This window comes from Rhea pennata, chromosome 2 (assembly GCF_028389875.1).
Source record: "Rhea pennata isolate bPtePen1 chromosome 2, bPtePen1.pri, whole genome shotgun sequence".
Classification (NCBI taxonomy): domain Eukaryota; kingdom Metazoa; phylum Chordata; class Aves; order Rheiformes; family Rheidae; genus Rhea; species Rhea pennata.
In genome coordinates this window covers 72,402,490-72,426,346 of record NC_084664.1, presented here as the reverse complement: position 1 = coordinate 72,426,346, position 23,857 = coordinate 72,402,490, and the positions used below count along the sequence as shown (strand labels likewise).

The 23,857-nt window shown below is 36.9% G+C and overlaps 1 protein-coding gene across 4 annotated transcripts in view; it reads right to left on the bottom strand.

Annotated features, from left to right (window-relative positions):
* The window catches only part of CTNNAL1 (catenin alpha like 1), a 79,381-nt gene that overhangs the window by 33,006 nt on the left and 22,518 nt on the right, over window positions 1–23,857 (bottom strand). For all 4 annotated transcript variants that reach the window (XM_062569707.1, XM_062569706.1, XM_062569703.1 and 1 more), the window contains exons 2-4: window positions 10,015–10,204; window positions 3,666–3,853; window positions 2,109–2,228 (exon numbers count right to left, since the gene is read on the bottom strand). In XM_062569707.1, the coding sequence (XP_062425691.1) occupies window positions 2,109–2,228; window positions 3,666–3,853; window positions 10,015–10,048 (342 nt within the window). In that variant the 5' untranslated portion in view covers window positions 10,049–10,204. The remainder of the gene's footprint in view (window positions 1–2,108; window positions 2,229–3,665; window positions 3,854–10,014; window positions 10,205–23,857) is intronic.

The window sequence follows — 23,857 nt, the reverse complement described above, 5'->3', positions numbered from 1 at the left end:
ACAGTCTAAGTGCATTCATTTTCAATTTATAATCATTTTAAAAAAAATAACAAGATGCATTTTTCATCAAAAATCTGACATTCATCTTGAAATATGTAATATAGACTGGACACAGCTGTTATCTGAAAAGAGGACAGCTTAAAAGTCACTCAGAAGATGACAAAAAGAGCTCCAAAATAATCATATCAGACTTACTTCTGAAACTGACTATTGTCCCTGCAGAATGTAACACAGCCCACACTGCGGCCCCGTCCTCCTAACGTCAGCTTCACATAGATTTGTGTAAATACAGGGAGCTCCTTATACTTGGAGAGGTATACCAGAACAGATCCTTTTGCAAGATATAACTCAAAAATATTCCCAAACTGGCTAGGCCCTGAAAATATGTTCATACTTAAGTAGATCAACCCTGCTCACCATGGCAATTAAGCAAGTGTCAATGAAGAGGATGGGAAAGAATGAATTTACAATATTGTATTTCAAATTAAGTTTGAGTTTGATTAAAAACTACAGGATGGAATTAAGCAACCTGATTTAGAAAAAAAAAACATAAATTATCACAGCATTCCATTTTGCCATAAAAAAAAACCTTACAATTTTAGAAAAATCTTCAAGATTTTGAGGTTATCAAGTTTTAAGAAACAGCTTGTTTCTGAAATTCTTATGTTACATTCTGGAAAATCTGACCACATTCAAGAGTTTCTGGCATACATATAGTTATACAAAGGAAAAACACCTTGAGCGATGTTTCCGCTCAATAAAACTAACAGCTCCGTACCTAAATACCGTAAAGTGAGTGCATCATGAAAGTCCTGACAAAATTTAAAAAATATTAATGAAATACTCTTTCCAAAAGAGTCAAGTGAGCAAGGAGGGGAAAGCCAAAGCCCACTTAATACTGAAAATCAAGAATGGTTGAGAAAAGGTATCACTTAATAGGAACGCATCTTTCTCTTTTCAAGGAACAGCTGTTACGAATACTTCAGGGAAAACTAAAGAGTCCATCTCCAGGCAGAGATTTCCTTTAATTGTATGTAGCTTTTCTAGACCTGCTTCTTTGAGAATATTCTTAGGTGTCTCCAGACATATCAACAGACAAAAAGTACTCAATGTGAGTTTTTATGAATATTCCACATTTTTTCTGAAGACTGTTCTGTCATGTCAGAAGAGGCTTTTTTTATATACATCAATTTGAACAATTCATTTATGCATAGCTTCTGAATTCTGTTGGATATTAGGAATCTGTAAATCTATAGCAGACCCCTAGATCAATTATGAATGGGGAATTCAATTATGAATTTGATTGCCAAGGGGAAGCAAATAGCCCTCATGCAGAGATCTTAAACCTCAGGATGCCTTTTTAGCCATGGAAGCATCGATAAACAGAGATCTGTTTCCATGGTGAACTGAAGACTGAACAATAAAGGGTCCCTTTGTAAATGATCTAATGAGGTAGACCATTCAAAGCAAGAGAAGAATATAAAAGCAAGCTCCTACTAGCTGTTTTAGAGAACAAATGAATTTCCAGATAATATTGTATAACTGTAGCAGGAAGCTTCCTCCATGAATGAAAAAGGCTTTGGAAAGAGGAGCTGCATACAAGAAGGAAAAGGCATTGCCCTGACACACGTTTTTGAGCTTAACCTAGAAAAACACTCCATAATAGAGAAAAAATACAAGCAGATGCTTTTTTAGGATCTAAAGCCATCTTCTTCTGAGATTTCTAAAAGAATTGCTCTGCCTTCAAAGCCTTTCATCACATGCAAACATCAAATGCTTCTGTGAAGCAGACAAATTTGGTTTCAGAGTAGTAAGCCAGACAAGCTAGAGCCAAAGATAGAGACTGAAACCAAAGGACATCTGGAGAAGCTCATATAATATACATCCAGGCTACTGGAAGATACACAGAGCAAATAACCCAGTGATGTCACCTAGTGTAAGCTTTAACATCCAAAGACGCTTTTTGGGTGGAGCAAGGAGAGAAATTTAGGTTTCACAGATAGGACACTGGGGTTTTGTTTTGTAACAGTTAATCATCCCAGAAGAACCCAAATCTGATGAAAAGCAATACTTAAAATGTTTTTCATACTTTTTTTATTAATACTTACATTTTGTCGATCCCCAGTTAAATGGGCAAACTCCACCATTTCATTTCCAAACTGGCTGAATATTTGTACAAATTCCTGGAAACTACTGACTTTCTCTAGTTGTTCCATTGTTGCAAGAACCTGTAAGATGTTACGGGAAAATACTGTAGATTACCACAAATACTAAATAGAAAACATTTTTACTCAATTAGGTACTTTATTATTTGCAAACACTTCTAAAGTTGGGCGGGTAAAATTTACACATTTTGTTGGAAATTACATATTAAGAACTCAATAGCTGGAAATCAAGTATAAATAAATAATCACACTTCATTCAAAATGACTCATTTATTCTGATAACCCCAAAAAAACATTTTCATCACTCTTCCCATTATCAGGATTAACAGTATTACAGAATGCAGTTTCCATATTTAGGTAAAAAGTACTGTCATATTGAATTTAAAAATGCAAGTACTCAAAATTATACATATGGGTACATATGGGTATCATCATACAGATGATACCCATATGCAGCAATTCTCAGTTTAAAAATTCATTTTCAGATGTATGTTTTTCATAACCTAATGCCACAATTGTACAGTCAGACAGCTGTTTTTGAATGTTTGGCAGTTTGCATTAAAAAGATACATTTCACAGGAAAAACAAAGTTATAAATGAATTAATATATAATTTTATACTTTCCGTAACAGCAACTTAGAATCTAACTCTAAAAATCTTCATTATCTCTTATAAAACAAAGAACTGAAAGACAAATCCTGCAGAAAAAAAGAACTTTAAGGATTCAGGTGTTGATGCATGAGCATGGCTGATGTGGAAAGGACAAGGACTTGGAAGTAAGGAGCACAGAAATGAAAGTGAGACCATAGTAGTCAGTATAGAGTGAAGAAAGCAGAGAACCACAAAACTGGGAAAGTGAGGGCAAGGCAGGCAAGGCAAGGCAAACGGGACAGAGGAAAGGGGATAGGGAAGAAACAGGTGAATATGGGGAAGGGAGAAAAGATACAACCTAAGGTCCAATTTTCTCTTCTTAGAAGACAAAAAACCCCTTGGGGGGGTCAAGATGGACATAAGCTAAATCACACAAAACTTTAAATCTATAAATCTGTCTTCATTAGTACTGACTCTTGTCATCATGCTTCACAGCTTTTTGCTCTAGATACATTCAGAATGCTCTCAACTTGTTTCTGACAGTAGAAACTTCCTGTCTTTACCCTGGAGAAAATTTTATCAGCTATTTTACTGACAGACATTCTTTCCACCTCATAACAAATATAAAGTTAAATAAACAGTAACATAGCCTCTTCTTCAACAGATAAAGTGAATGATGCTACCCTGGTCACATAAAATGTAAAAACTCACCAAAAATTCTTAGTTCATTCCTGCTGACTTACCACCATTTCACATATTTTGTAGGTAATCTTACTTAAGACATTTAGTTTAATCATTATTTTGCGCTTTCCCTAGAAATACAGTGAAAATACCAGTTCATTTAGCATCCACTCTTTTGCACTGTCTGAAGATACTAGTTAAACAAAAGAATAAAGAAGCTACAAATACCTTGTTTCTGGAAGTTATAATCTGCTTAATAACTACTCTGTCTGCTAACACAAGCACCTTTGTCACAGAAGAGAGTAGCAGCCTTGCAGCTTTCACAACGCCTGTTTTGTCCGTAAAAATTGTTATGTGGCTATCTGATTCTAGACGATCCAAGCTTGCTACATCTGTAAGCTGTGCAATTGTTTCACCTATAGGGAAAAAAAAAAAAAAAAAGTTTCATACTTATAAAAAAAGAAACTAGGACCTTAAGCACGCTTGACTCTTACTTTTGATGGATAAAACTGTTTCAAACTTATCTACAACTCTATTTTATTTCTTTTTGACTGTTGGAGGCACCCTCTTCATATTTAAATTTTGGCTATTCAATGCTGCTCCATTCTTCCTTTTCTAAGGCATATCAGTTTTCTTAAAAGAGTCTACTTTCCAGTAAGGAGGCAGGAATGAATGAGGAAAAGCTCATGGGAGATATTTTTCCGATTTTAATAGCAAAAGTCAAATCAATGCCTACACAGGCAACACCATGATCCTGGAGGAATAAAATGCAACAAAGAAGGAAGAACTACAAATTCCCTTTCATTTTCCAAATTCTAGTTAGTATTCCCTTAATTTGTGGGATTTATATTGCTGTTAAAACCTTCAGGCATGAAGAATAAATAGCTTCCAAACAACTTTATAAGACTGAAGCATTGTAATGAGACTGCTGCACTTTATGCTCATGAAAAGACCATTAAATAGTATGTTGTAAGAGAGAAAAGGGGGAAAAAAGGCAAGAAGCACTGATAAAGAACACATTTTCAGTTCATAAACATCTTTTTATTCAACAATCAATATCAACTATTCAATACAGTAATAGTTAAAATAGACTACTTGACCACTTATATTTTTAATGTAATTTAAAAGTTTCATACTCCAATGTAGCCAATAGATCCCCTTGTTAGTATACTGAGAGAACCGCAAGACCCTATCCGATTAAATCTTTCTACGTTCCTTAGAGGACGGTAGAACAGGAGGAAAGGCAGTTTCCTGTTCTACAGCTGCAGAAAGACTGCTGAAAGAGGCTGAACTCAGGGTAGCTCTCATAAGACATACTTTCTGTTAGCAAACAGAAATAAATAAACAGAGATAAATCACAACTAACCTATAGACTTGAAGATAATACCTAGGACATTTGATTGGGTCTGGTAGGACTTATCTACAGAACTAAGGTAATTCACTTGAATGCAGAAGATATTCACTTCAAAAACTGATAAAGCTAGGAGTCTCCACCTATTTTACTTCATACAAAGAACTTGTTGATGCACTATTAATCAGAAAATACTGTATACAAGTATTATGGAAGAAGGAAGACCTGACAGTCCTTCAAAACACACTGTGTTTTATGCAGCTTCATAGTGTTTATGCACAGATTTCTTTCCTGTGACAACTACAATCCCTGAACTCTTAAGTTGCCTGAATAGATACTGCATTCTGGCAGGAAACTTCTTGTACCTTGCTGGGACCAATTCAAGTAATAATAGCACTTACTAATACTCAGAAAATCTCTCTATTAGAGGTATGTGAGTGTGATATGCAGAGGAGCATACACTTTGAGATGGTTGACAAAATGAGTTCCACAGCTAAAGGGCAACAAAACTTATAAAAGTATAGCTAATACCCACACAACAGTATGGGCAGCCAAATATGCTCACAGTGAAGCTATGAGACAAGCTGGCTAAGACGACCGTTTAACACTGAAATAGACTGGTCGTTGCCCTTCCCCCATTGTCAAACTCATTTCAAGTCACTCCATTCTCTAGCTGGAGCTCTTCAGCTCTGTCTGGAAATTAACCCTAACCTCTTCCTTTGCCCTCCCAAAATATGCATGACTAGATAAAATGCTGTAGCAATACACAAAAAGCAATTAAAATAGCGTGCTTTTGGTAGCCAAGGAAAGATGTACAATGTCTTTAGCCCTTTTCTTACGCTAAGAGATTCACCTTTTTAAAAAGCAGCACCATGTCCTACAAAAATAATCAGAAAACACAGAAAAAGCTGCAACATCTGACAGCCAACATCTCTACAGAGCTCTAGGAACTTGTTATGTCTGACAACAGAACAAAGACTCTTTTCTCTGACTGCAGATCTGCAACTACAGGACAGGAATAGTACCCTAGGAACAAGGAGGAAAAGATCTGTTCAGGAAAAATACTGAGTTAGGAGAATTTAAACCAGCTGAGCATACACAACCCCATGGAATATATCAGGATGTATTTGTGGGAGCTGAGGAAGCAGCTCAGTGTTACTGTAAGGCTACGTTTTATCATGTTTGAAAGATCATTGCAATCAGAGGAGAACTACGATGATGCAAAAAGGCAATTGTCACATCCATCTTCAAGAAGGGTAGGGAGGAAAATTCAGGGAATTACAGGCCAGACATCCTCACCTCAGTCTCCAGGAATACTAATAAAATCATCCTGGAAGACATTTCTGTAGGAAGCACAAAAAAGCAATTGGGTAGAACTGGCATGGACTGAGAAAGGCAAAGAGTGCCTAATCAACCTGAATGTCCTCTATGGTGAGGTATCTTCCATTGTGGACAAGAAAGCAATGAATGTGGTACATCTTGACTTTCACAAGGCCTTAATGTGGTCTCCCATAGTGTCCCTATAACTAACTTGTGAGCTATGAATCAGATAGTGAACAAAAACATGGATGGAAAACTGACGGAACTATTAGGTTCAAAGGATTGGTACCAAGTCCATCTGGTGGTCGGTTACCAGTGGCATCCCTCAGAGACTGATACGGGGCCAGTACTGTTTAACATCCTTATTAATGACCTGGACATTGAGTTTGCCTGTAGGTTTAGTAGGTGTACGGACAATAGCAAACTGGGGGAGTATCTACTATGCTGCAGGACAGGGCAGCTAGATGGAAGGGCCTAGACAGACTGGAAAAATGGTCTATTGGGAAGTTCACAAAGTTCAATGCAAGCAAGTGCAAAGTCCAGTGTCTCAGCCAGGATAGCACCATGTAACAGCGCATAACACCATGTAGCAAGCTGGGGGTCAAACACTGCCTAGACGGAACCTTTTCAGGGAAAGGCACAAAGAACCCAGTGGCTAACAAGCTGAACAGATTTCAAAAAGATGGCCATCTGCACACTGCCCTTATTATTAGCAGGGATGTAGCCAGCAGGTTGAGGGAAAGGATTCTTGCATTTTAATTGGCACTTGTGAGACAGGATCTGGAGTTCTGTATCCCTTTTGAGGGTACCCAGTACAAGACGGACATTGATATAGTGGAGCATGTGATGTAAGAGGAGAGGTTGAAGGAACTAGGCTTGTTCAGCCTTAAAAAGAGAGGGCTACTGGCAGAGCTTACTGCCTTCTGCAATTACCTAATGGGCCAGTATAGGGAAGACTGAGAAACAGACTGTTCTCAGAAGTGCATGGTGATAGAATAAGTAGTAACATGCCAAAGTCGGATCACAGGAAAATTTGTCAAAATCAAAAGAAAAGTTTTTTCCACCATGAGGGTGGTCAAACACTGGGAGAGGTGCGCAGAGAAGTTACAGAGCCTGCATTCTTGGAGATATTTGCGCTCAACCAGGCAAGACCCTAAGCATCATGTTTTAACTAGGCGTGCTAAACTAGATATGCTTTAGAAGTTCCTTCCAACCTAAACTATTCTATTTATTCATTTTAAATTGTTGCTTTTTAGTCTTATTTATTGATTCCTCCTGTGAGGAAGGAATAAGGATGAAAATACAGAAATACAAGACAGCTGTTTATTGCCTCCATTTTTTCCCATGTCTTTCCTTTAGGGTCACACATTCAAGAGGCAAAAACACTGAAAATGTTATGGCACTAGCTTTCTTGACAGGTGTTTCCTTTTTTCAATTAACCATTTCTTCCTTTGTTTTGGAAAAAAAAACATAGCTGGCCATCTAGAAATGTGCTTTGTTGCGATATGTTCCTTGCTATATGTTCCTATATTGTCTTTGTAAAAACTGAAACGGTGCAGGAATACTGTCAGCGAAAATCTGCTACGAGACCCTCTGGAGTGTTTGTTTTATAAATCTATTTTACTTCAGTCAACCAAACAACAACGTTTATTAGGAGGAAGTCACAATAAAAAGTCTAAAACACTTCAGTTAACAGATTATACCCTTCATGAGTCAGATACCACATTCATCTTCCTTCAAAGCCTCTTCAGGATATGCAATGAATTTAAAGACTCCATACTTCTGTTTGCAGTTGAGATACTTCACATTCTAAATCCTTTAGTATTAAAACATATTTTCCATGTCTAGCAGTTATTTTTCTCACTCTTCATGCCTCCCTTTATTTTTCAGTCAGCATCTGATTTATTGGCTAAAATAGAGTAAAAATAGTTCCACAACATCCTCTGCAGTGAAGACAAGTACAACAAAACTATCTTGTTCCAAGAACATGCTTAATCTATTTGTTCCTAAACAGCAAGGTCTTTCTACTGCCCAAGCTATTAGAACATGGGATGTCAACACTTCAAAAAAAAAAAAAAAAAATCAATGCACACACAGACAGGATATAGTCAGATTTAGCTACTTATACATCTGTGAGTTATTTATTACAATAAAAACAAAACTTTTCTAACCAATAATTATAGGAGTCAAGCTATTGCTTTACATATGAAATCACATTAGCTTAACTTTATTGTTACTGCTCAACACTGCTTTACTGTATTTCTAATTTTTACAGCATAGAACATTTTAAGTGACAGGAAACTGATTTCACAATAGCTCTCCATTTTATCCTTCCTTAATATGACTATGTAAATGAAAACAAATAAAAAACAAATACCAAGCACAATCTCAGTCAACAAGAAGCAGTTACCACGTATACAAAGTTTATCTTAGAGAGGCTTCTTCATCTACTTCTCCCTTCATTTTATCTCTGCTCTGCAAGGGTAAAATACAAGCTTTCAGGTCACACTCTCCTGACAGAATTCAAATAGCTGAGGCAAACTACAGCTCCCCACAAATCCTTTCCCTTCCCCACAACAAGGGCTGGTACTTGTGTTCAGTATACTGAATATCCTACGCAAGTCTTCAGTTAGAACTGAAATAGCTCAGAAAGAATAACTGACCCATACTAAGATAAATTTGAGGCTTGACTAAAAACTAAACAGTCCATATCCTCACTCCTCTAGATCAAGGCACATCACTGGATAACACAAAATAGATCTCACGTCATAAAGACAGTATAATCATTTGGTAAAAGGAAATAGTGCAGTCAGACTAGTTTTGATTCTGAGCAACTCTCCTGGATACACAAATGGGAGGTGGGGCGGGAAGCACTTAGCCACAGCAAACCAACTGGCAAGAAATGAAATGGAGATTCGGACTGCTTTGGTCTTCTAACAGTTGACATTATTAATGTAAACTTAGGTTATTCAGGCTTGTCAGCCTTTTACTTAGAAGCTCAAGATTGTCTCCACTGAAGCCACAGTAAGCAGAAAGTCTATTTGTCACACACCTGCAGTTACTTCTACCTGATAAAAGAAGGGAAACATTCAGATAATGGGAAGTTCTGCTTGAAGATATTTGGTAAAAATAAATAAACAAATTGATCAACAAAAGGAATGTTCTTCCAGAGTTGACCTTCTTGAAGAGTGCACTGAAGACAAAAGAATATGCATTTGTTAACAACCACTAAAGTATCATGCAAGGAACAGTACTTAATAGCTAGGAAAGTAGTTTCTAGGATGATACTGACATTCTTTTATAGTACCAGAGATTGTAACCCATTATTTCCTTAGGGCAGAGTTTCTGGGACATTGTCTGCATTTCAGATTCAATCCACAGAGTTAGTGAGTTTGCAACAAAGTCAATTCAGCAAAAAGGCAAATATTGTAAGATTTTCATTTCTACCAGAGTGAGTCAACTTACTGAGTCCTGATAAAATATGCTTTGACACTGACCTTCATTCTGATTTAGAATGCAGTGGCCTCAATAATCTAACACCAAAATTACTTTAAAAACTCCACTTCTAACTTGATAACAGTAAGTTCTAAACTTTTCAAAAACTTCTCAAAATTTTGCTCTTTATGTATAGTAGCATCATAGAATAAACAGCAGTTAGGTAATTCCTGTGGCAAAAGATCACCTAAAGGCTACCACACAACTCAATCTCCTCCTCGTAAAATGACAGAAATTTAAGTGACAAGATAAGGTAACAATTCAAGCCTCAAACGAGCCAGCACAAGAGGGTCAAACAATTACACTGCCAATTAAATTTCTTACATTATTCCTGACACTAAATATACTGAGAATATGCCACAGAAGTGGAACAAACACAAGAGGTTACAAGTTTATTGAATAACAACATACCTGCTCTCTTTGCCTCAATACAAGCAACACTCATTTCCTCTTTCAATTCATGGTTTTCGTTGGCTATGGCTTCACCTACAGTAACAAATCTTGCAACTGCCAGATTAACTGCTTGTCCCACTCGCTGAATTGCTTGTAGAGTCTTGTCTGAACGCTTTGGTTTATCCTTATGATTAATAAGAGTAGTTATCTGTAAATAAGTAAGAGTTAGTTATTAGAACCATGTGCAACATTTCAATTTAATATTAAAGGCAAGAAGAGAATTGAACACAATAATAGATTTTTAGTACATTTTACTAATAAAACTTAGTGTTGAATCATGAAGCATCATTTAAGTTCTTCCATAGAGAGAAAAAAACAAAGAGTGCTCATCATTGTTCATCTGCTGTGATCTCAGCTCATTTAACTTCTTAATAATTCAGAGATTTTTCCTTCTCAATTACAATATTAAAATAAATTGTCCTAAGTCTCAGCAGGATTTCACATTAAGATGGACCCAGTAAAAGCTGGAGTCTACTAGTTGGCATATCACCACCATTTTAGGTTTGCCAGCATTAGAAAACTTGCAAAGTTTTTGTGCAGCCAGGTAACTACACACACTCATCAGCTCGGACTAACCATTATTAATGAAAGAAATCTTTGTAAAAGATGTTTTATCCAACTGAATAAGATGGACTAAGAAGGAATGAGGAATAACACAGTCTTTAAACAAAAAGAAGAACCACTCACCTTTTAGAAACTATCTTAAATTTTCTATTCTGTTCACTCTCCCATTAAAATGCCATTGTACTCATAATTTAAACTTCCTGAATTACTTGTGAATTTTCTGGAATTTAAAAGAGGTTGTTGTTTTGATGCAAGTTAGTAAGATAGTTTGTGAGGGCATTCTTATTCTAAAGGCTACGGTAGCCTCTAGGCATTCTTGCACTATGTGGTCCTACTTCTTGGATCACACTGACCAGAGATCACCTTCTGGCTCATACAGCCTACAAGAGATGATTTGACCAGAACACTAAATATGAGGAAATGAACAAAAAGAGAACCCCTCCCACCCGAAGAGAAAGGTAGGCTTGCAGAAGTAGCTTTTCAACTCAGACAAACAAGAAACATGAGAACAGTGTGCAGGATTTCAGTTAGTCAGAATTAACTAACCACAAATTGTATTAAAAAACAATATAGGAGCTTCATATTTTTGGTGCAACACCAGTCTTCTGAGATGCAGGACATGAGTTCAACACTGCAGTTTCAAACATCCTAAACCATCAAATAAGCCATTGTTGCCAGAACAAGTAGTCATGCCTGTCCTTCTCCCCCTCTCATATTTGCAATAAATTTATCTGATGTAGGCTAAAACTGAATTATGGAGAAGGTGGTGTTCGTTAGTTTAGCTTTACCTCTAATCAGTTTTCCAGTCCAGTTCATTGCATAGCTATATGAATAGTTTTGGTGGCAAAAGGGAAAGGGTACAGACTGGAGAAAGATGGGCAGAAACACTCCTTTCAAGCAACAGTGCATTTTAAAACATTTGCAGAACCACATTGTAAGGCTACTCATCAGTACCACATCGCTAGGGGCTCAAATGTCTCCACTGAAGGAATCTCAATTACATGTATCACTTTGCTGACATGTTTAAACACCTCAGTTTAATCACAGTTGATTTATCCCACACCATTCACTCCTGCATTCGCCTACCAGTCCAGCCTATGGTATAGCAAGAGTATAAAAGCTGCATCTGTAACGTTCACATCAGAAACAAGGAAACAGAAGGAAGAACTGTTCTACTTCATCATTTGATCAATGCCCAAAGCTTTCATCTGCTGTATCAACTTATGAGTTGTATTTCTTGGCAAAATTTGCAGTATTTTTGAATGCTTTACAAGTCACAGAGCTGGCTTGGTCAAACTAGCAGTGTTAACCCCTTTGCAGTGAAAGTATCAATACTTTATGGTGCACTTTGCACTAAAAAACAAACAAAACCCCACAGCACTTTTGACAAAAGTAAAGAAGCCAGAAGAAAAGCAAAGGGCTTTCCAGATAGAAAGTGTTCCCCTTCCCAAGGATTGCTAAGGGAATAGAAGAACCTTTTGTCCTAGTACAACACATTACTGCACAAATGTATCTTCTGCCCACTGCCTTCTTAAATATGCCCTCTTATCTCTGACTTGTATGCAAGCAATAAACTCTAAAGGAAGGCTATTTTCTGGGGTTTATTCAATGAATCTGTCCCTGTAAGAAGTTCCCAGTTCACCAACCTTCCTCCCAAAAGCCTATGAACTCTTGATGCCCATCCACCAAAAATACAAGTTTAACAGGGTTCTACTGAAGAGTAAACTAAGCAAACATCTCAACACCTTCACATTCACTCAACAATAGGAATAATATTGCTCAACTGAATTAAAACAAACAAAAAACTCCACAGTTATCATGACTTCAGTGGAAATTCAAGTTAATAATATCAAATTGACACCTGGTTAAAAAACAGCTGTAGTTCTCTCGAGTTCTTGCACTGTATGCCCTCCAAGTATAAACAAACAAACAAACAAATAGCTGACAACAGTTTATCTAACAATCCTAGCCAGACAGTTCCTGAAGAGTCATGGGAAGGGCAGTAATTTAAATTACAGAGGGCAACAGCCCAAACTGCTCTGCGTTGAAGATCAGTTAGAACAAGAGTCACAAAGTTATGTTTTCACAACTGATTTTTAAGCAGACAGCTTAACTCAATACTAAACAAAGAAAGGAGTAATTTTACATTCTTTCAGTTACTGTTTTTTCAAAAATATAGAGTAACTTGGCCGCAGACAACTAAAACACAAACCGGATGCACAAACTGCAAGTTTGTCTCATACAGCATTTTACAGTAATAAGGTATTATATGTTTGTATGACATGGTTAATAAAATATGAACATGTTTGAACATGTTCAGCATAACACTGAAAAAATACATATGAAACTAACAATGCAGAATGAAATAAATCCATCCATAATGACTCACTATATATCACTAAGTGCATTTTAATTCCAAATGCTACTGTAGAGGCATGTAAATGAAAACTACTAGGATGTCACAATTTAAATTACTTTATTGAAGTGTAAACATTTTCAGAACTACTTATAAGAGAGATTTGGGTGAAGTTTAAAATTCTACCACTTCTTCAGCCTTCTCTTCATAGTGATGAGCAGTCTCCATGATTTCAGGAAAAGACACCCCCCCTTTAATTCTTGCCCCATTAGATAGAGCAAAAAGCAGCAACTGTCTTGGCAGATACCACCAAAAGCGCCAGCCAATTAAGAAATCTGATTTGCAGATTAATCTGAGCTTGGAAACTTATGATCTACAGACAGTAGCTAAGGATTTGCAACTACCTTCTGCAATAATGAACTGTTAGCTGTGCAATATCCTTTCTTTTTGTTTTAGATAAATTAGAGCCACTACAGTAACTATCTTAACATTGGAATGGAAGAAACTTTGTTGAGCTACATTGTGTTCTGATATGTTTCAAACTTCTTGATTAACTTTGTTTTAGTGCTTAAAAAAAAAAACTTTCAAACTGGCAACCCACTTTGACTTCTCTGAAAAAACAAACTTTATGTAGTATCTATTTAAAATGTGATCAACACTATGTCATCAGATGTGGTGAATATACCTGTGCTAACAGAATAAAATTTGTATAAGAGGTTAGTTATAAAAATGTAGCTAGCAAACAGCCCTCAAATAGAAGTAGGTCAATCAGGATGAAAGAAAGATGTAGAGAATGACATGAAATAAACATCAGCTGCAGGAGAAAAGGCTGTCTCTGGTTCTAAAAAAGGAGGAGTTAGACGTATGCCAAATGTAAAACACAATGCCACCAGAATGAGGAAAGCTCTTCAGAAATAGATGGGCTTTCTCATAACTTGCCACCTGCAGAATACAGCAGTGTAAACATCAAGAACATGTAATCCGGAGAAATACCATTTTCTTTCTATCAAGAAGTGTTAAAAATGACAGAATATACTCACAAATACCCTCCATTTAAAATAAAGCTATGAAAAAGCTGAGGAACAATCCATTGGAAAAAAATTTACTTTAATACCATAATTCACATCAGTAGCAATTGCAATTTCATATTTTTTAATTAAGATTTAAAATTTTCATTAACAAAGTTAAAGGACTAATAAACAAGATAATGAACTGTGTAAGGAGAGTAATTTCACTTGTATATTATGTGACAAACTGATGGAAACTGTAATGCTAATAATAACTGGAAAGACTTTTAGACCAGGTCAAATACTGGTGTTAAAAAAAAAAAAAAAAAAAAAAAATCACTAAGCAGTGATGGGGCAGTTGAGAAGGGAAGGGGAAGCAAAAAACACAATTTACTTTGGGATACAAATAAAGCAACCACCATTACAGAGTCAATAAGCTAGATTTCTAAACTAAAGAATAAGCAAAACTTACTTAAGCCTGATGTTTCAACAACATTTAATGCAAAAGTATAAAATTGGATAAGTTAAATGGAGAAAAAGCAAAAAGGCACAAGAAAGTTAACAAGGAATTGTCTCCCTGGTCAACAGTCTTCCTCCATAGATACACTAAGAGCCTATCAGAAATCAAATTAGTGAAACCCTTTGGTGTTTAAGGCTATTTCAGATTACAAAGAACTGCTTTTTCCTCCACACTGCTGTGACTAGCAGCTACCATCCAGTTACTACCACATCAGAATTATCACAGTTGTGTTTCTTCCAGATTTCCTAGAAGTAGAGACTCTAATGACTCCAAGAACATCATCTAAGTTCTACTTCAAACTTAACACTCTCAAATACTTAATTTGTGGTCTTCAGATGTCCCATTACTTAGTCACTAGTATTTGTGCTGTTTGGGCAGGCATTAACAAGCAAAAAGACTATCTGAAAGTGCTTTTGCACAGAAGAAATACAGTGTATGTTGTTTTCTTTAGGATTTACCAGCCAAGTGCTAGAAAGGAAGCAGTCTTTTGAAGGTACTTATATTTTGTTGAATAGGGCTCTTATGCTATTCCCATGGAATACTTATCGGAGCTTCTAGATACTTGGTTTAAAGAGTATGCTGTCTCTCAATAAATTGTCAGCTACATCTTTTGTCATTTGTTATAAGCAGCCTTAAAAAAATTTTTTTTCCTCTTTTACCAAAACTATCATATAGCCTTAAACAAAGCGCAAGATGCACTTTATATTTACAGAATCGAGTTCATTGTGGCAGTTCTCAAACAACTGTTTTCAAAGCCTTTTGAAAGCCTTAAGGTACTGATATTTAAGTTGTATGCTTCATTCACAGGAAGCATTGTGACAGCATGCTTAGCTAAAAATATTCTAACGTCTCTTTATTATCAGTGTAATCAAGTCTTGCATAACAGAATTAAATGATCCTTCCATGATTTAGTTTCAGGGAGTATTTATAGACTAATATATATACGATCAAAGGAAACCTAGCTATCTCACAACCACTCCCACAAAAACAGAAGTTATGCTGGAAGGCACTCTACAAATACCTCCCTGGGTAACTCCCCAAGCTGCACATAGGATGATTTAGATTTGCAAGAACTACATTGGTTACTGCCTCAACATAATCATTTTTCTCTTCCTATTACAGGAAATATTCCAAAATATTTTCTCTGTACAATGAAGACTAGTTATAATCCTGTAGTACTTGTTCCTCTTCTGTTTTGTGTATTTTCTCCTTTCTATGTTATAAGAAGCAATTTCAGAAAGAAATTTTCTACCATTACAAAATAAAGCAGTAACAAAAATGGAAAGCCTTCGCTAAGAAAACGCAGTAGCACTGCATATGAGACAAGAAGCTATAAAACCTACAACAGAAGCCTGCTACAAAGCAAATTCTGCTGCATTTGGTATCATATGTAGCACATTCGGTCAAAACAAGCAGCCTTTCCCAAACCACTCACACTTTTAGTAGTTCATATTGAGTTGGAGGGGAATTACTTCTAATATTGCACTTTAATTATTGTATCTCACTAGGTCTTAGGTATTATTTGAAGACATGCAGACACAGGTCCTCACACCCTCATGTAGCCAGACAGCAGCATACACTATCCCAACACCCACACCTACTACAGAATACAAGCATACACGGAGAGAACACAGAAGTTGCAGCTAGCCTTTGTCATCCAACTCCATAACAGTTGGATGTCATCCAACTCCATAACATCCAACAAGCAGAATTGTCATGTAGACTTCTCATCACAACTCTGGTTACATATGTGCATCAACAAGTACACTGAACATCAAAAAATATGTATTTATCCTAAAACACATCCAGAAATAAAAAGATACTTAATGTACTTTTCATTGTGAACAAGCCTCTAACTACTGTCTTTAAGCCTTGCTGAAGTGCAAGACTACCAACTAAACAAGCGAACATGAGCTATAATCTGTTTTAGGGATGTACAAGCCAACAAAAGAGCATTTTCCTCCTCTTCCACTGCCCTCCAGTTCACTAAATTCTTACCAGAACAGGTATATTTCAAAATCAAAGCTATTACCTGTCTTTATTCTGCACCTAGAGATCCTGTGCTTGAACAAGTTTAAGAAAACAAACATAGAAGGAAGTTTGTTGTTTCAAATGTATTCCTTCAAATATGCTTGAAACAGACGCAGACGTGTTTTCAGCAGAGAGATGCAAGTCTCAGAAATAATTTACTGAATGATTATTGTGGCTTTCCTGCCTAACTTGCCTTTGTTTCGATACCTAACTTTTGACACCTACTTTTACTACTCGTGCAAACAATGCCTGTGGATGCTTACATTATTCACAGCCAGCTCTGAGCTTCTTTTGTTCTGCAAGAGCATCTTTTGTGGAACTAAGAATTCACATACTGTAATAAAGAATGTAACAGGAATAAAGTACTGATATTGCCTGAGAGCTCTTTCAACCGAATTCAGAATTGGCTCTTGAAGATGTGGAATAAGTTTCCTCCATCAACAGGTGTTCTAGTTAGATTCCCAGGGGCCAAACATCCGGTTTGGCAAGTCAGCACAAACTCTGTCACACACACACGCACAAACACTCTTCAGTAGCAAGCAGTTTATTAGTAGATACTTACAAACAGACCGACCCGATGGTAATCTCGAGAAGGACCACCTCAATGCTTGTCCCGATCATCTGCATGGTGAGAGGGAGAGTCGGCAGGCACAATCTTTTCGGGCGTCCCCGAGGAGGCAACATGGTCCTCTGTTGTGTAGCAGCCTCTCCCTCCTTCGGAAAACTCCGGCATTTATGATTACTTGCGGTAGGCGGGAGTCCCGGCACCTAGGGCCAACAAGTGCAGGGAGTCCAGCCCAACTCCGCCCCGGTTGCGTAACTCAGCTATGATACTGCGCATGCGTGCAAACTTATTTCAGGGGCCACATTTCACTTTGGGGGTCGCTATTTCATTACTCTTCAGCTTCTGACCTTCATGTTGACTGCTTCTCATGGTGATATGTATATGTAACTAACCGCTGTTCTTTCTCACAGATTTCCAAGACCTTGTTAGTTACTTTTTGTATCCCGCTTAACACAGCGGTATTGTTCTAGCCACTAAAAAGTTACAGCACTAGACTATTCTCACCAAGTAGCAGGTGGTACAGATTAAAAAAGTTACAACATGGACCATTCCCATCAAGTATCACCTAGTACGGATACAACAGGCAGTTTCACTTATATGAATATCAGCTACTAACATTGTCTTGCCCTGGATGTTGCAGACAGGAAAGTTCTGAGCCTTTTTTTTAGAGAAGGCTTCCTTAGTAGCATTTTTACATACTAAAGTTCTGACTAACACCTCATATTTCTTTTTGAAAAGCACTTACTTACCTAGGAATTAATAGAGAAGTAAAATGTACTCTGGAAAAGGCTATGCAAATGAAACTATTATCCACCTAGAGGAGTTTTAAAAAAAAATGCATACGATTCAGGAACTATTCTCTTATTCACCTCTGTTCAAGATGCTGTGCATTCTTTTGATTGCTTCCTTGACATGATCAAGATCAACAAATACTCATTCAGTTGTAAGATTTAAGAATATTTAAATGCAATTGCAATGTGGAACCTTTGATAACAAAAAGGATTATTCCATACACTGGTCTATCTTCTGCATTTCAAGCATTTGCAAATTTGGCCAATATTAGCTTTCTAAATAATTTTGACATCTGCAAATAAAAACCACAGGGTTTACCACATTAAGCTACTAGATCCTTTACTCTTGAAAAATACATAATTTGTGTGTGTTTAGCACACACATTGTTACATTCATTCTGCTTAATCAAAAAGTCAATACCAAATGTTGCTCAAAGACAGAAGTGACTTTTTTTTTCATATATATGTGAATGGACCTCAGCATTTGCTTAGATATGACTTCTGTAACTTTGTGTTCAGAGTTACCTTACCACTTGATAATTCACTTTATGTTTAAAATAAGAAATCACCCTGTTTGCTATTTGTTAGAATAAATTAGAAGTTATGAGCTGAGACCAAATTCTGTCATTACTTAGTAACCCCATAGTTTTGAACAAGGCTATTAACCAATCACAGTACAACTTGAAGAGCAACAATGATTGCATAAGGCTCCATCCAGTAAGGGTTATGCTTTATGCATGAATTCATGAAAGCAAAATAAATCTGTGTAGAAAGTAACAGGTTCATATTACTATGCAGCAGGTTTTTTTTTAAAAAAAAAAAAAGGCTATAATCAGAGTTGTCTGCAATCATCAATTCATCCTTTGGGCTTTGGGGTATTTAGCACCTAATCTGTCTAAAACCATCTGCTAACAGTGCTGAATAGTAAGAAAGCCAGTCCACCCCTTTTCATACAGGATCACTCTAAGGCACTGCAATTTCATGCTCACAGAAAGTGCTTACTGTCCAGGAACTATAAAAATTTGTTTCATCTGTAGAAAAGCCACTGAATTAGATCACATAGAAATATTTTGAAATGTGAGATTCCATGAAAAAAGAGCAACTGATTTTCACCTAAATCAAAACAAAATAGCTTACTTCAGCTATTTGACATGTTACTTTGGCTCATTTATTGTATCAGAAAAAGGTATTGTGCATCATACCTAAAAGATAAACTTAACTTAAAGTCTTTTTCATCATCCAAGGGGTAACAGAAAAAAACTAAGATTACAACTGTTTCATGGCTCATGTGAGAAAATATTCAAATGTAACTTCTCATAAAGTAGGATATCATTAATGATATCCAGTATTAGGAAATTATTTCATTTATATGATTAAAATATTTTAACTGAAGTACTCTTGCGCTCTCCAACATACCTTAAAAAACACAATGTAAATAGCATTATCCATTGCCCCTTCGGTATCCCGTAACAATCTAGCTTCAAAGATTAAATAGCTGCCAATAAAAAAAAATAGCCTTATTAAAAAGCAAGCTACAACTACACCAACCCGGAGATGAAGTAGAGAAAGTACAGTGACTGACAGAATCACATAACCTGCATCTGTTATATGACAAATTCAGATGGTTAACATTCCTGCATAAATCAAAGAAAAAGAAGCAGGTTCGTTAAGGGACAGAGTACCCAGTACAGGCTTGTCCTCTGAATAACAGCTGAACTTCTGCAAGCCTAGTTTCCCAGAGAAAGTACATTTGTATGGAGCAAGGGTTTCATAACACAGAAAACAAGCTTATAACTTAATCCACAACACCCATGGAATCAGAGGGTGATGAAGAGTCAACAAGTTATTCACTAGTTGAAAGTAATGAGGTGCAACTCCGTACAAAGGCAGCAGATCATGCGCTTGCAGGTGCAGCTGTGGAGTTAACATGTATGACTCTGCATCCATGGCACAGTTTATCTGCAGTACAGGATGTGCACTCAAAAGTTTAACAGGAAGTTTGCTTCACTCGCTACAAGTTACAACACAAGCCTCTGTGCAATTCATGGGTTTACTACTTAACAGTAGTGTTGAGTCTCAATTCCAAAATGGCCAACAAACTAATCTACACAGAAGAAAATACTGGAAAGGGGGAAAAGCAGCTTCCTAAAGAGTTGATACATGAGTTGCCAGAATTTTTAAAGATATTGACGGACAAAGACTGGCACTCATGAAGCATTTTAAAAGAGAAGCCCTCTTTACATTCTTCTCAGGTGCACAGCAGAAAGCAAGGAGTTTAAGGTAAACATAGATTATCCTACTTCTTTCAAGAAGGAATTTTCCCATCCTCCAAAGAGTTGAGAGGTGAGGATGAGGAGCTGAGCCCCAACCTTGGCATCATACAAGAACAAGAGCAGCTAACAACTTAAGAAAACTTGGAGGTGGTGAAGGAAAGACCTACAGGTACCAAAAAATGTCAAACAAAACATGCAAGAGACTTGCTAGAACAGATCTCTCAATTTGTCTACTGGACAGGAAATGCAAGTATTGAAAGGGATAAGAGCTTGGACTGAATACTGAAGTTCAGGAAAGGAATAAGACTGCATATATTTATTAGTTTTAAGAACGCTAGCCAGAGAAAGAGAAGAGCACGTATTAGAGACTATTTAGTGCTATTTAGTCTGTTAAGAAACGAAAAAGAAGGTATTTGCACAAAGTTCAAAGTAAATGAGCCTGTAGTTAACACACTGCTATGACTACAGACATTCAAGCATCACAGTGTATGCAAGACATGGAGGAAGGGTGCATGAAATCAAAATAGGGAAACTTTTTTTCCCCTCCAATTATTTTAGGATTTCAAGAATAAAAAGCTGTCAATATCAAGTGAGAAGTCTAACAGTACTCTTCTAAACATATGACTGTGTTTTCAAGTTGTTAGCAAAAAGTGCCATTAAGACAAATCCACGACTGATTAAAGCCCAAGACTACTAGCTTTGCAGCTAGCAAGGTCAGAAGAAATGAGCACTTACACTAAAAGAAACGTGTACGTCACTCCTATCATATATAAACCTCTCACATAGGTTTGGAATTTTTTGGCCATACATGCATACATTCCCAAAAAATAAGTCTTATGAGGCCCCTTTGCTAAATCCAGAAAAAAAATATCCTTCAGTAAGGAGACATACTAAGGTTCACATTGACAGGTATATTGAAGAACTGAATGTAAGTGAGTATTCTGAGTTCCACTGCTATAAGGTACAACGTTAGCAACCTAGTAGTTTCCAGGCATCTGAGAACATCTAGGGCAAATAAGACCATAGAACAGCTTTCCAAAACACAGTGTTAACCTGCAAACAAAATTCAAAGACAAATGTCATGCAAACGTGGGAGACTGAACTCTACGCCTATAATTTTACACATATTTGTTAAGACTCTCTTTTCAACAGAGTAAGTCTGTTCAATTCCAAAGAGAATAACAGTTCTACCAACGAAAAGTAACCTATCAGTTCCTACAGTCCACTTCATTTCTTCATCACTGTAAACCTGAAATCATATTCAGCTACCTACCTAACATAGTTTTGCCCCATCCGTTTGGAAGAAAATAGGGCAGAGTTCATGTTCATGCTGAACTACAGAAGAAAGTGAAAGATCCCTATAGTAGAATCTGTTTTTGTGGTGGACTCAGAATTTGCATGGAATCTATCAGCTATAGAAGAGGCCATAAAACAATTAGATAAAATGAAAAAGAACAACTTGCGAACCTTAGACAGTATTCTCTTAAGATTTCAAGTAACTCGAGGATGCAACTACTGACATTAGTTTTAAGTAGGAGATTGCATGAGAAAGCTAGATTAATACTTGAGGTATGGAGGATGGCCTGACATTTGTACAAGGCAAGTAAGTACAAGAACGAAGAATATTAGTGGACATCCAAGTAAGTACGATTCACTAGAAAAGACTCAGCATGGTGTTTCTTAAGAGAAATTCTATCTCACAAAACCATGCAGTTCTCTGTAGAGTTCTGCAACTATATGGTATGCACTCTCTCGAAAGAAAACTAGAAATCAAAGTTCAAATCAAAAGTTTTAAAGGAAACAAAGCAGGTCTCGAAAAAACAAAGATGGTCCTTTGCATGAATGTTTACCTAATTAAGGGGAAGGAGGCAAAGGAAGATGAAGAAGTAGGAAGAGGAAGGGAAGAAGTAAATAGTTTATTAGAGTGAAAGGGGATGAACAATGGAGTTTCACAGAAACCTGTTCTAGGACATGCATTATTCAAAATACTCATTAACAGGAAGAGGAGATAAGCATTAAAATAATAAAAATTTGTCAGTGATTCAGAGTTATTCAGGACGGTAAAGCTAAGACCTGACTACAGAATTGCAGAAGCATCTTGCAATATTGACCAGACAGTAAAACGCCACATGAAAATCAATGCAGATAAACTGATACTCACAGGAAAGGAGAATCTTAGTTTCTCATATAAAATGATAGCTGATCTTTCTTCCTCAGCAGCCAGATCCTTTATTACAATATATACCATCATGAAAAGAAATCACAGATTTGATTAAGAAAGGGATGTCCAGGGAGATCTAATACAGTCTCCAGCTCAAAGCATGCCCAATTAAAGCATGATGCTCAGGGCCTTGCCTGGTTGAGCTCTAAATATCTCCAAGAATGCAGGCTCGGCAACTTCTCTGCGCGCCTCTCCCAGTGTTTGACCCCCAGCTGCTACATGGTTCTATCCTGGCTGAGACACTGGACTTTGCACTTGCTTGCATTGAACTTTGTGAACTTCCCAATAGACCATTTTTCCAGTCTGTCTAGGCCCTTCCATCTAGCTGCCCTGTCCTGCAGCATAGTAGATACTCCCCCAGTTTGCTGTTGTCCATACACCTACTAAACCTACAGGCAAACTCAATGTCCAGGTCATTAATAAGGATGTTAAACAGTACTGGCCCTGTATCAGTCTCTGAGGGATGCCACTGGTAACCAACCACCAGGTGGACTTGGTACCACTCGCTTTTCAGTGTTTTTAAGCCCAATAATCCAGTTAGTTTTTTACCCACTTTATCATCCCCTTAACCAGGATGTATCTCACCAAATTGGTTGTAAAGATACTATAGCTGTAAAGATGCTACCAACATCAAACCAACATTCAGCAGCTATCAAAAACAAATGTGAGGATTTACATACATTTAGGAAAGAAATAGGTAACACCATTGTTAACTTATTCAGATCTTAGACCTATGAAACAAATTTCAGAAACACTGGTATCAGACTCTTTTTGTAGTTATTTATATTTTTGCTTTAACTACATTGGTCAAACCAATTCCAAAATCTCTGACAGAATCTTTCATAACAAGAAAGTTTGCCTACACATTACTCAACATATTTTGCTCACATTTATTTTCCAAAGTCCCTACAGCAAAATGACCATTCTGATAGTTGAGAAGCTAGATGTAATTCCAAGTTCTACACACAGGATGCTGGAACGCAGGTTGTCATCAGCTATGCAAACTGTCTTTGTTTTCCAAAGAACATACATAGTAAAATATCAGTTCGGAGTTCCATCTCAGTGGACTTCTTCCATGTGCCGTATTGTGAAGTTTTACAAATGTTTGTTCTGCAATTTCTCATAATTGTTCCTTAGAACAGCTCCTACAGCTATGAAGAAACCCGACCACTGCTAGACTAGCAAACAAATATGTAATGGTAGTGGAGGAAGTCCCTGGTGGAGCCACATCCTAGAAAGTGATATTTCCCCTTCGTCTTTCCTCAACTATTTTAACCATTTGCTATTAAAGGAGTAAGCACTGACTGCTTTGTTCACTCTTCCTAATGTGTGTTGCCAAAAGTTTTCCATAAATAAATCTAAACTAACATTGATTAGGCTGGAAATGGTAGCAGGAACAAAGGAGATGTCTAGATTTTAAAAGAAAACTGTACTATTTACACATGAAGCACTGAATTAAAGGCACCAATCCAG